Consider the following 13,085-nt stretch of genomic DNA (forward strand, 5'->3'; position numbering starts at 1 on the left):
GTGCAGCATGCAGGAAGCTAGTATTCCATTCCAAACATAGCCAGTGAAGCCACATTTTAGAAACATTTCTCCTTGCATACTGCTTCACATACTACTTTTAAAATGGTGTTTCTTTCCACATTAGGCAAATAAAAGGGATACCTCAGCTTTAGTACATGTATGCATACTGTCTCTGAAGTCTCATACATGAGCTTTGAAAATGGCATTGGAATGCAAATGGGAGCATGTGTCCCTGCTGTCACAGTGCACGCTGGGACTGTTGTCTGTCTCTGTGTTGTGCTTTTTGTTTTCTGTTTGTGATGGAAGTTATATGACTCATCTGTTATGTAACTGTCTTATATTGTCTTTGAAAGTCTCATGTTACTTTTGAACTACACTGCACTTCAGTTATTTTTTGCGCCATCTGAAAGAATTGAAAGTAAATAGAAATTTAAAATTTTTCACCATGTACTGTCTTGCATATGTGTGAACATTTAAATGACACTGTTTCAGACTTTATATTACCTTTATATTTAACATTCCTACACTTTTTCTAAAATAAACCTTTGCCTTTGGCTCTGCTTTTAACTGGCATGTTGTGAGCGGTGCTGTGTTGTGCATGTATTACTGTGTTAATCTAATGCTGTGTCACTATTGCGGCTGTTCTTGACCCTGGAAGTATAATTTCGTCTAAAGCGCAATTGTGTGGTCTTGCTTGCATGCTGCTCTGAATGTATATGAGTTGCAGATGTTGCAACAAGGTGGACTTGTGCAGGGTTTCCCTCTGTTGTCATGACGAGACACTTGTGGTGCCATTACGCACACACAGCCTATGCGTTTCAGTTCATGTCAGGGTGATTTCTGGTCCACTTAGCAACAGACCCAAAAACACCTTTTAATTTTCAATCTGGGACCCTTCTCATATTCACAACAACCAAAGGTGTGCCATTTTGATAAAAACAAAAAAAAAAAAAAAAACAGGTAGAAGTAGCATAGCTGAAAGGAATAGAAAGCAAAAATCTCAAGACTTTTTTTACATTTGATGTGATACAATAAAAACAGTGATCCATTTGCATTCTGCAAACTATTTTAAGAGGTTTAACTTTCATCATCCTTTGTCTCTGTGCAGGTAGAAGTTGCGTTAGTGCTGAACGGGCTGATATACATGCTCAATTGAGCGTTGAATTGAGTTTGCTGCAGCTTAGACATCTGGGACCAAAGCACATTGATTGCAAGGGCGATATACTGTAAGAGAATAAAGATGAGGCTTCAAGCCAAGAACACCAGTAGTTTTAGAAGTTCAACTACACTGGAAGTTCAAGGGCTGGTTGACTGGAGATATGAAAAATTAGCTTTAGGTGAATTTAAATTTAATTGGATTTTCATTGCCTTTTCTGTTAGTTGGCTCAAATTTGTGAACTATTTTCAGGTTAGTATAGCGAGATAGATGCCATATTTATCCATTCATAGTCTTAGCATCAGATGGCACACTCACAAGCTATCAGATGCAAGAACTTTCTCAAAACGGCTCTAATATAAAATAGCCAATCTATTTTGACCTGTGGTTGTTTCAAGGAGCACAATACTTGTTGACCCCTCTCCAAACATAGCGCTTATTGTTGTGACCATAAAGCTCTATTTTGGTCTCGTCAGTCCAAATTACAGTGTGCCAGAAGCTGTGAGGCATGTCAGGGTGTTGTCGGGAATATTGTAACCGGGCTTTTTTGTGCATTGGCACAGTAAAGGCTTCTTTCTGGCAGCTCGACCATGCAGCTAATTTTTGTTCAAGTATCGTCGTATTGTGCTCCTTGAAACAACCACTCCGTCTTTTTCCAGAGCAGCCTGTATTTCTCCTGAGGTTACCTGTGGGTTTTTCTTTGTATCCTGAACAATTCTTCTGGCAGTTGTGGCTGAAATCTTTCTTGGTCTACCTGACCTTGGCTTGGTATCGAGATCCCCGAATTTTCCACTTAATAAGTGATTGAACAGTACTGACTGGCATTTTCAAGGCTTTGGATATCTTTTTATATCCTTTTCCATCTTTATAAAGTTCCATTACCTTGTTATGCAGGTCTTTTTAACAGTTTTTTTCTGCTCCCCATGTCTCAGTATCTAGCCTGCTCAGTGCATCCACGTGAGAGCTAACAAACTCATTGACTATTTATACACAGACACTAATTGCAATTCAAAAAGACACAGGTGTGGGAAATTAACCTTTAATTGCCATTTAAACCTGTGTGTGTCACCTTGTGTGTCTGTAACAAGGCCAAACATTCAAGGGTGTGTAAACTTTTGATCAGGGCCATTTGGGTGATTTCTGTTATCATTAAGTTTTAAAAAGGAGCCAAACAACTATGTGATAATAAATGGCTTCATATGATCACTATTCTTAAATAAAATACAGTTTTTTTGCATTATCAGTCCTATTTTCAAAATCAATGCCAAAATTTCACAATTTCTGCCAGGGTATGCAAACTTTTGAGCACAACTGTAAATAACACCTGTATATTCCCCCATCTGCTGAATGGGGGAGTCCACCTATATTCCGGTTTGCTCTCAGGGTTATATCCAATTTCATATTTACCTTCCCCTAAATGTCACCTAAAAACAAAATAAACTGTCTTTTTACATGTCGGTTAAGACCGGCCCTTCTTGTCTAAATGGACAGTTTTTGGCCAGAATAAGTTGCAATGTGAAAGTTAAATCAATTGCATCAAAAGTCTGGCTATGCGAGACTAATCTGTCCACATCTAGATTTACCACAGTAATGTTAAAAACTGAGAAGTGCGGTTTTGTGGAGAGATTTTCATTGAAAAACACTTGACTCAAAAGCTGATTTTCTTGTTTTGGATTACAATCTAAACATATCCAACATACCAGCATAGCTGATCATCATCAGTTGTTGTGTTTTGGATGCAGGTCCCCATCATGGGATGCTGATACTGGTGTTCTCATCGAGCTTCTTAACTAGCTTAACCAGCAGGCCAACCAGCGCTAACCTAAACTAGCTAGACCAGCACTAAATCATCAGTGACCAGTATAAACTAGCCAGGAGTAACCCCTAGACATTAATGCTGGTCTAAGCTTGTGTAAGATGGTCTGGCTTCCCCTACCAGGAATGGTGCTGGTGTCCTCATCAAGCTTCTTAACTAGCTGGCCAACCAACTTCCATTATGGTCAACCAGCATGGCTATGCTGGTCCACCAGCTAGACCAGTACCAAATAAGTACTGACCAGTAAAAATCAGACTTGACCAGCACTGATTTCAATGCTGATCTAAACTGGTCTTTTCAGCAGGGACATAAAGCACTATAGGTGATTGTCTGTGATGCTGGTGTTCTCATCAAGCTTTTTAACTACCTTTACTTGCATGTAAACCAGCATGGCTATGCTGGTCCACCAGCTAGTCTAGCACCAACCACTATAAACCAGCCTGAATCAGCATAGAAATGTATAGAACTCTAAGCTGGCCTCACACCCCTAAGCTAAGATGATAGTGTGCTTAACTTGCAAGCCAATCAGCTTACATGATAATAAGCCAGCAAGGCTATGCTGGTTTACCAACTAGACCAACACCAAACCAGCACTAACCAGTATAAATTAACCTCGACCAGCATGGAAATGAATGCTGGTCTAAGCTGATCCAACACTCCTAAAATGTGATATTGTTGTGCTGGTGTCATCATTAATCTTCTTATCCAATGTAACTAGCAGGCTAATCAGCTTCCATGATGGTCAGCCAGCACAACTATGCTGGTCCACCAGCTAGACCAGTACCAAACCAGCACTAACCAGTAAAAACCAGCCCCGATCAGCATAGAAATTGACATTAGTGCTGGATTGGTGTTGGTCTAGTTGGTGAACCAGCATATCCACTTATTAACAGGCTTAACTAGCAGGCCAGTCAGCTTCCATGATGGTCAACCAGCATAGCTTTGCTGGTCCACCAGTTAGACCAGCACCAAACCAGCATAAACCAGCCTGGACCAGCATTAATGCTGATCTTGCACCCCTATGTCTGTGTGTTGGTGTCTTTAACAAGTTTCTTAACTAGCAGATCAATAAGCTTTCATGATGGTCAACCAGATAGACCAGCACCAAACCAGCACTGACCAGTATGAACCAGCCAAGACCAGCAGATAATGCTATTCTAAGCTGGCCTTTTCAGCAGAGATATAAAGCATTATAGGTGATTGCCTATCCCACTACAGTGAGCTCAATTTGTTTATCCTACGCACCCATTACCTGCTTCTGATAAGTCTTATCAGTTCAGTTTGAAGAGCTCATTCCATCCCACTTACCACCTTCTCTCTGACTCTCCAGATTTCCACTTGTGAAGCACCATTTAGGAAGGAGGCATCACAAAGTTATCAGGATTGTGAAACTGAGTCAGTGGTTAGAAGCCCAGACATCAATCAGTCAGTCAGCATCTTCACTAGACAGCCCAGCTACCTGAAAGAAAGCATGCAGCTTAGACAAACTCTTGTTTTTCCTCTCAGTAAAAATGAAAATGTTCAGCAGTAACGAAGGTGTGTTTTTCCGCTGATTCTTTTTAAGAGTAGAGCTCTGAGGGAGAGAAAAAAAAATTTCTTTAAATGTTGACCTGAGGACTAAATTAATCAGGATTGAAAGCATTGAAAGTGTTCTGGTACGGAAGACACTGGAAAGAGCCGGAGGTTTGCAACATCGCAGACACAGGAACGAGAAATTTAATTCTCTTTTATGAGCTTCATGGGAAGTTTATATGAAGGAAACTTAAACAGGATCAACACGCTTTAGGTCTCAAACAGATGAAGATATATGATGACCAACTATGGAGAACTTTTGCCAAAATCTAATCAATACAATTTTGTTAAAAGTTTTCACAATTTAAGCAAAGCATTTTTGAAGGAACAACTAAGTTTAACTTTTTGATATCATTTTTAGGTTATGACCAAACTGAACTCTAACCTTTATTAGCACAAGGCCTATGGGCATGTTTATTATAACCACAAAAAAATGGCATATACTGTGGCGGATATTAGATGGTACTTTGATACCATGGTACTGCATGCTTACCATATTCATATATCATGATTTTTATATTATACGTCAAGGTAAATCAGAGCTGTGCCTGTCAAAAATCTTTTTTATAGTATCTAAATGTCCTTAAAAAAAAAGTTACATTTACTTGTGAATCAAAATTGCATGAGACAATGAGACTTGCTTTCAGAAAATGTCTTGAGTAATGTTTATTTTTCTTACGAAATTGACATTTTTTTCTTGCTTTAAGCATAAATCTAAAAAATAAACAATTCAATAAATATTCTCTGCAAACTAGTCTTATTATCTTACACAATTTAGCTTCTCAAATACTTTTCTCTTATTTTAAGGATGTTTAGATATTTTGACTGGAAAACAATGTTGGTCAATCAGTATGTTTTATTCAATGACTAATTCTTTCACTGTATTTTAACAATAACTATAGTTTGGCCCAGACTACTGTAGAGTTTATGGTATTTTTGTATTTCTCTCCCTGTCTCTTACTATCTTTCTCTGTCTTTTTTCTCTGTGTCTGTTTTTCTGTCATCCTCAGCCCTCCTGAAGGAGAAGAATCACCGGTCACCTCTCCAGATCCCCAGAGACAAGAGTGGTTCGCCCAGTACTTCTCCTTCTGACTTTTTCAATTCAAGAGCATGTCGACCAAACCAAACAAAAAAAGAATAAAAAAAAGTAATATATTATTTAACAACACATCCTTATCATTTGTTCTTTTTCCCACTGTTAATGGGGTTTCTTGTTTTTAAAGTGATGATAAGTATGTTTGACATGTCATTTACCGCAGTTTCTATAGATTGGTGCATATGCTGCTAATTACTATTTGTTAAAAAAAACAACAACAGTATCGTCTACTCTGTATCTAATTTTAGAATGCCACCGTAATGACTTTGGTACAGCTGCATAATCAATTTTGGTAGGATTAAACTGTTTGTATAGATGTCCCAACACAGATAAATGATGTCTCACTAATTTTAAAATAAATACATATTTTATATTTATATTACTGGTGTATGCGTAAGAATAAATCATTATTGTGACATTTAATGAAGTGTGTCTGTTATGTGAGTGAACTTCATTCAAGGACCTGAAAACAAAGAACATATGATTTAAAAATGCCTGTATTTTCATAAACATCAACACACATTGCCCTGAAAGAAGAAAAAATAAACACTTTTATGGTCATTTGTCTTTTTCTTGATATAAGAAAATCACTGCTCAGAAGTGAGAGATGAGTCCATGTGTAGTCTCGGATATTATTATAAAGATGCTTTTGACTTGGGTTTTAAGCTTGCAATCCCTTCCTCCGCTGTTAGCTAATATTAATGAAAACTAAGAAACTAAATATTTGTACTTTATTTTTATATTATTTTGTTATATATTTTTTTAATTCATAAATAATATACTGCATACTATTTTAACTGTTTATATAGAAAGTTCTAAAGTTTCAGGACGAATATAAGGGATGTTTGAATCCTAAGGTCTAAATAAAATATTTATTGGCCTATATGTATTTATTTGACATTTGCAAAACTTTATTCAGACTTTTCATGCACAATTGCTGGTAAACCAGCATAGCCTTACATCTCAATAGAGCTGTTCAGCCGTGACGTCAATTTGTAGGCGAACCCAAAAGTCTAATTTGCCATGGGTTCCCTCTGTGTTTTTATAATGGGGTTTTTGAACTTATTTAACTTATGTGTAAAATGAGGTCTGTGGTAAACATTACTTGACGAAATGTGGAGGTTTTGTTCTACAACATAAATGTGATTTTGAATAAATAAATAAAAAAAAAAAAGTATATAATTCAGTACAGCTTCAAAATTCACATTTGAGGTATGCCTGTGTGTAATTATTTTGTAGAACAAAACATCCACGTTTCATCAAGTGATGTTTACCACTGACCTTATTTTACTCATAAGTTCAATAAAAACCCATTAGGAAAATCCAGAGGGAACCCAATGCGAATTAGACTTCTGGGTTTTGGACTATGTCAAATGTTCTTTATTTCTGGTACAGCATGCTCTTTTTTTTTTTTTTTTTTACGTTTATACTTATATAGCATGTACTAGTTTGCACTAGAGCAAGCAGGCAAGCTCAACAAAAATGTTTTAAGTTAAATTAATGAATGATCTGTTGAATATGACTCAACCTACCAGAGATTTTATAAACAGAATATGTAGTACAATTTAAAATTGTGTTGCAATTGGTATATTGTTATTTAGAAAAAAAAGTTAGGCTAACCATAAATAAAAAGTTTACAAATTATATTACTGAATTGAGGGCCGTAGATTCCAGGGGGGATGAGGGGGGTAACCCCTCAATAATCAAAACAAGCAAGTACAACCCCCTTAATATTTATACAATGATCAATGGAGACATGTAATTATTTTTATTTATTTATTTTTTTCACATTAACATGGGAACTAGAAGAATAAAAATAAAATATTACATGTTCTTAGGAGTATCAGCCATTCTACATATTGTGGCTATTTTTATTTCTGTATTGTGCATCTGCATTGTGCTGCTCAAAACATATTTTGGCCTATTTTTAAGATTTACACATTTAAATTTCATAACACATTTCCATCAAATCGAATTGTGTAATCTTTAACAAAATTAAATTAACAAAACTTAAAATACTTTTATTATTATTATTATTATTTTGTTAAAGATTTCACTTTAATTTGTTATGAAATTGAAATGCGTTAAAATAAATTTAAAAAAATGATTTTAGGAGTATAATATGTTTATTAAATGTTGAATAAAGTACCAAGTTTTCCGGCAAACACTGCAGAGGAAAAGATTACAATAAAACTGACTTGGACTTTGATAAAGTGTATAATTAATAATCTATCCACTCATAAAAGGAGATATTTTTATGAGAGTTTTTGCTCTGTCAATGAAGCCATTCCATTCTGTGTGTTTACTGCATAGTATCTAGAGTGTATGGTATAAATGTTACAATACACCAGCATACGGAACTATTAAGACCAAAGTATAAAACATTTTTGCGTGCCGCTACGTCCACAGTGCACATTGCAAATGCAAAAGAGCCATGTATATGGTTGACAGTTCTCTTTGTGTAACTGTGAAAGTGCCAGGTGGATCTTTGCTGCCATTAAGCCCCTGAGTGCTTCAGCCTGTCTGATTTGCTCTCGCAGGCTTGCTGCCTACTAGTTTGTCGATGCAACACCAAGTCTTGGCAAACAGCTGCTTTGTCCTGCCGTGAACTGTTATCATGCTCGCTTCCTATGATCTGGTGTCATATTACCCTATGCTCAATATGCTAATCTGTTTTTCTCTGTAACAGTCTCATTATGTATCAGGATGTTGGCTCACGAAAAGCACGAGCAGGAGAGATATCAGATGAAGCTTAGAGATGGTGGTCAGGTGTGAATGCAAACACTGCTTGATGTAACAACAACATGAGCAGCAGCTCAGCAGGATATGTATTGATCCGGATGTGAGGAGAGAGGATGTCTCATCTGAGACTCTCTGAGGTCAGACTCATGGGCTATCAGAGAGAGCTGGCAGAGGAAAGAACAGCTGAAATAAAGTAAATGAGGCTTTAAAGGAGTAGTTCACCCAAATAGGAAAGCATACAAAACCGGTATGACTTTCTTTCTTCTGTGGAACACAAAAGGAGAAAGTTTAAAACTATACTGGTTGCTTTTTTCCATGCAATTACAATGAATAGGGACTGCAGCCTTTCAATCTTTAAAAAGGGCACAAAAGCACCATAAAAATCATAAAAGTGTTCCACGCAACTTGTGCGGTATATTTCAAGTCTTCTGAAGTCATGCAGTAATTTTGTGTGACGAACAGATTTAAATGTAAGTAATTATTCGCTGAAATGTAAAAAAATATTCCAATTTGGAATGTCCAATTCCCAATTTGCTCTAAGTCCTCCTGGTGGCGTAGTGACTCGCCTCTATCCAGGTGGCGGAGGACGAATCTCAGCTGCCTCTGCGTCTGAGACCGTCAACCCGCGCATCTTATCACGTGGATCGTTGATCGCGTTACCACGGAGACATAGCGCATGTGGAGGCCCACGCCATCCACCGCGGCATCTACGCACGACTCACCATGCGCCCCACTGAGAGCGAACCACATTATAGTGATCACGAGGAGGTTAACCCGTGTGACTCTACCCTCCCTAGCAACCGGGCCAATTGGGTTGCTTAAGAGACATGGCTAGAGTCACTCAGCACGCCCTGGGATTCGAATTTGCGAACTCCAGGGGTGATTCGCTGAAAATCTTGACATCCAACCTAGCTCTCCTTGGCGTGTTTGTAAGAGGATGATCTCTTATTTGCGAATAAATAATTATTTTAAGTCGGATCTTTTCAATGAATCATTTGATCCGGTTCAAAACACTGGTCTGAATGATTTGTTTATGAATCGGACTGATCTTGTTCTCGTTTAGCTAGCTGACTCAGTGATTCGATTGCAGAGATTCTCAAGTTAGCAGCTTAATGGAGGGGTCTCTCACCCAAAGCTATCATATGGACTCAGAAGACTTTGAATATAGGCCAAGAGTTGTATGGACTACTTTTATGATACTTTTGTGGTGTTTTTGTGTCATTTTTTAAGCTGAAAGACTCCAGACCCTTTTTATTGTAAATACATGAAAAGGTAGCTCCTTCAAGGAATGTCTACAGGGTTTTCGTCAGTTTTATCGTTCACAAACAAGTTACTCATGAAGTTTAGCAACATGGCATTGTGACGGCAACTTTTGTGTGGGCTAAAATCTGTTTTGCTGGTTTGTTGAGAAGATATCTGTTAAGTAAATCTAAATAAATATTAATGGTCTCTATACTGATGTAGCCAAGACTCAGACTGCCATTGGCAGTAATCAGCTGACTGACCTTTCCTGTTCCCTGGATGCTTTATCCCATTTGCTTTTGTGGACAGAGGAGAGTTATAAATAGCCCGAGTGCAGACTCCACTCATGGATTCAACATGATATGAATATGAAAGGGGCTTCAAAAATAGGGCACACATTCATAAAAAGTGCATAGACCATTGGCCATATCATGATAAAGAACCATTGCATGTGTCTGGACATTTGCATGCATTGATGAAGGTCATTTAGTGAGTAAATTTGTGTCTAAGCGGCATTTCAGTAAACCTGGTTATTGACATGTTCTCTTTAGAGATATTTAGAGATATCTGATTATAATGTTATATAATTACTATTTATGTAAGTCTGTAAAATGCCCGCAGAGGTGTTTACATGCAGGGCGAAATTGGGGTTATGGGCAAAAGTCTACATTCATTGAGCGTTGAGCATTTATGACTAGGGATGGGAATCATAAAGAACTGAACAATTCTGGTTCTGATTCCTAAACCTCCTAAGGATTCCGGTTCCTTAACGGTTCCAGTAACGATTCTTGTAATTATTTTAGGATTTTTTTTTTAAGTATTATTTGGAAATGAGAAATGCAATTCTTATTGTATTTACTGCCCTCTAATACAGAGCAGAAATAACTAATCAAATAAATGTTATACAATTCTCATAAAAGGTGTGTTTGCAGACTTTTTGAGACATAAATACAATCCAATAATAGATTATAACTATATTTTAAATTAACAAATCTAAACAAAGAAGAAATGTGAAAGCATTTTTTATTTATTCATTTATAACTTTATAAACTTCCACTTATTACAACAAAACTCAAGTATATTTAATTACACATTGTCATATGAACAACCAGTCAGTATCTAAAGTAACATGACTTTACAGTAACAGTTCCAGAGACAGTTTAGACAATGTGATGTAGTCTAATGTTTTACTTCAGACTTTTGAGACTTCAACAGGTCTCATTACTTCTATACTGGTTTCTAATGAAAGCGATGTATGTTTCGCACTGTAGATTCAAAAGAACCGGCTCATTAGATTCATTCTTTCGGGAATTGGGCCATACCGGAAGTGCCATATGTTTCACGCTGTAGATTTAAAAGATCCGGCTCATAAGACTCATTTAGAGTCTCACTTTTAGAGTCTTTTTACGCTGTCAATAGAGTGCAGCGCTGCTGCAGAAATGGGCTGCTGGAAACACTGTCAGAGTATTTCAGTATAGTGTTCCAGCCGCATTGGCAGAAAATTGTACATAGGGGAACCGTTAATGGAACTGAAAGTCATGAAACGATTCTGGTATTTTTTAAAGAATGGAACAGGTTCTGAACAAGAACCTGTTCTTGTTCCCCAACCCTACTTATTACATTACCCTGATAAAAGAAAACCATTTAAGACACTTACATTGAATAAAAACATCTGCTAAATGATATTCATATCATTTGTATTCGTAATGCATGAATTTTCTTTTTGTGTAGTTAATGATTTAGTTAATAGTTTAACTATATTTGGTTGTGCATATGTTACCTGACTCTCATACAGTAACATAGTCATAAAAAAACAATATTGCTTGATGTTGACATGTAATACTTTTGTGCAGCTGACAAGATGACAAGATGCTATACTCCATCTAAAGCTATTTTAAACAGCATTTTGAATTCATGCATATTACTGCATTCATGCAGTTTTATGACCTCATATTAATCGAGACAGAGACACATGGAAAACTGTCCTGTACTAAAAATTCATGTCACTCCACAGGACCATTTAAAATGAAGAAGTGAAGGCAAAAAAGTGTTTAAAATTGGTGAAAAACTAAAAAGAAATCATGACCATTTACAGAACACAAGATAAACATTCCCCCCTTACCCATCATATAAATGTAAACCTAACATCTTGATGTTGATTTAAAAAAGTCCATGGACATGTAATGCATTAGTATAGTTCTCTTTCTGAAGAGGTGTGATGTACTTGTATTATAAAGAAAGACATTCATCAGAGATTTTAATCTGTTTATCTGAACATTGACACTCACAGGAAGAATATGAAGGTAGTTTTAGATGCCGTGTAGGCTGAGATGGAGACATTTCTTTGATTCCTAATGTATGTGGGATGGATCACGTTGCATTGTGCCAAAGCCAAGTGCTTTTCTCTCACGTCCTCCAGGAGACAATTGCCGTCACCTGTAATTACACGCTCTTCATCTGTTGCCTTGCAGACGTGACTCATCGCAATAAACACAATTTACCCAAACCTAGTTTCTCTACAGCCACTTTGTTCTGCAATCATTCTGTGGTTACAGGGGAAAAGAGAAAATCAAAGCATGTTTCATTGCCTAAGTAACTTTGACACTTTTGATTCTTCCTTCTTTTATGTTTTTTATGATGCAACTGTGTCTCATATGCTGGTCTCTAACATGTCCCATGCCAGACCATATTCAAATACTGAATGTGCACTGAGTTGATTTATTATGCAAGAAGCTGTAACTCCTCTTTTATACATTTAAAAATGAATGAGCAGCGACATCTTGCAGTAGAAGACCATGTATTCTCAAACAGGCCCTAGTGGAACAACACTGACACCAAGTGGTTAATGACTTTTCCTTCACCAAAAATGAAAATTCTGTCATAATTTAGTCATCTTCATGTCATTCCAAACCTGTATGACTTTTTTCTGTGAAACAAAATAGTAGATGTTTAGCAGAATGTTCATTGATCTCTCCATACATTTAAAGTGAATGGGGACAGATGCTGTTTGTGTGCTCTATTTCAATTCTTCTGAATCCATACTTTGAAGAACATACCAAAATGTAAGTGTAATTTAAGTCTCAAATCTCATTTACATCTTTTATAATTTTTTTTATAATTAATTTTCTTTATTTATCACACATTATACATTTGCACATATACAGTGAAATTCTTCTTTTTCACATATCCCAGCTAGGCTGGGGTCAGAGTGCAGGGTCAGCCATGATACGGCGCCCCTGGAGCAGATAGGGTCAAGGGCCATGCTCAAGGGCCCAACAGTGGCATCTTGGCGGTGCTGGGGCTTGAACCCCCGACCTTCTGATCAGTAACCCAGAGCCTTAACCGCTGAGCTACCACTGCCCCACAAGTTTTTTTTTGCACTAGGTTTGATTTCAATTACACCAATTTTAGTCCTTTTTGCAGCCCCTGGCCTGGTCACTGTCTTTATTGTGAAGCCTATT

The 13,085-nt window shown here is 37.1% G+C and overlaps 1 protein-coding gene across 3 annotated transcripts in view; it reads left to right on the forward strand.

Moving 5' to 3' along the window:
- Nucleotides 1-6,195, forward strand: part of LOC127410246 (protein FAM184A-like) — a 205,510-nt gene extending 199,315 nt beyond the window's left edge. For all 3 annotated transcript variants that reach the window (XM_051645408.1, XM_051645409.1, XM_051645410.1), the window contains one exon: nt 5,555-6,195. In XM_051645408.1, the coding sequence (XP_051501368.1) occupies nt 5,555-5,636 (82 nt within the window). In that variant the 3' untranslated portion in view covers nt 5,637-6,195. The remainder of the gene's footprint in view (nt 1-5,554) is intronic.
- Nucleotides 6,196-13,085: the final 6,890 nt, after the last annotated feature.

Source organism: Myxocyprinus asiaticus, chromosome 19 (genome assembly GCF_019703515.2).
Source record: "Myxocyprinus asiaticus isolate MX2 ecotype Aquarium Trade chromosome 19, UBuf_Myxa_2, whole genome shotgun sequence".
Classification (NCBI taxonomy): domain Eukaryota; kingdom Metazoa; phylum Chordata; class Actinopteri; order Cypriniformes; family Catostomidae; genus Myxocyprinus; species Myxocyprinus asiaticus.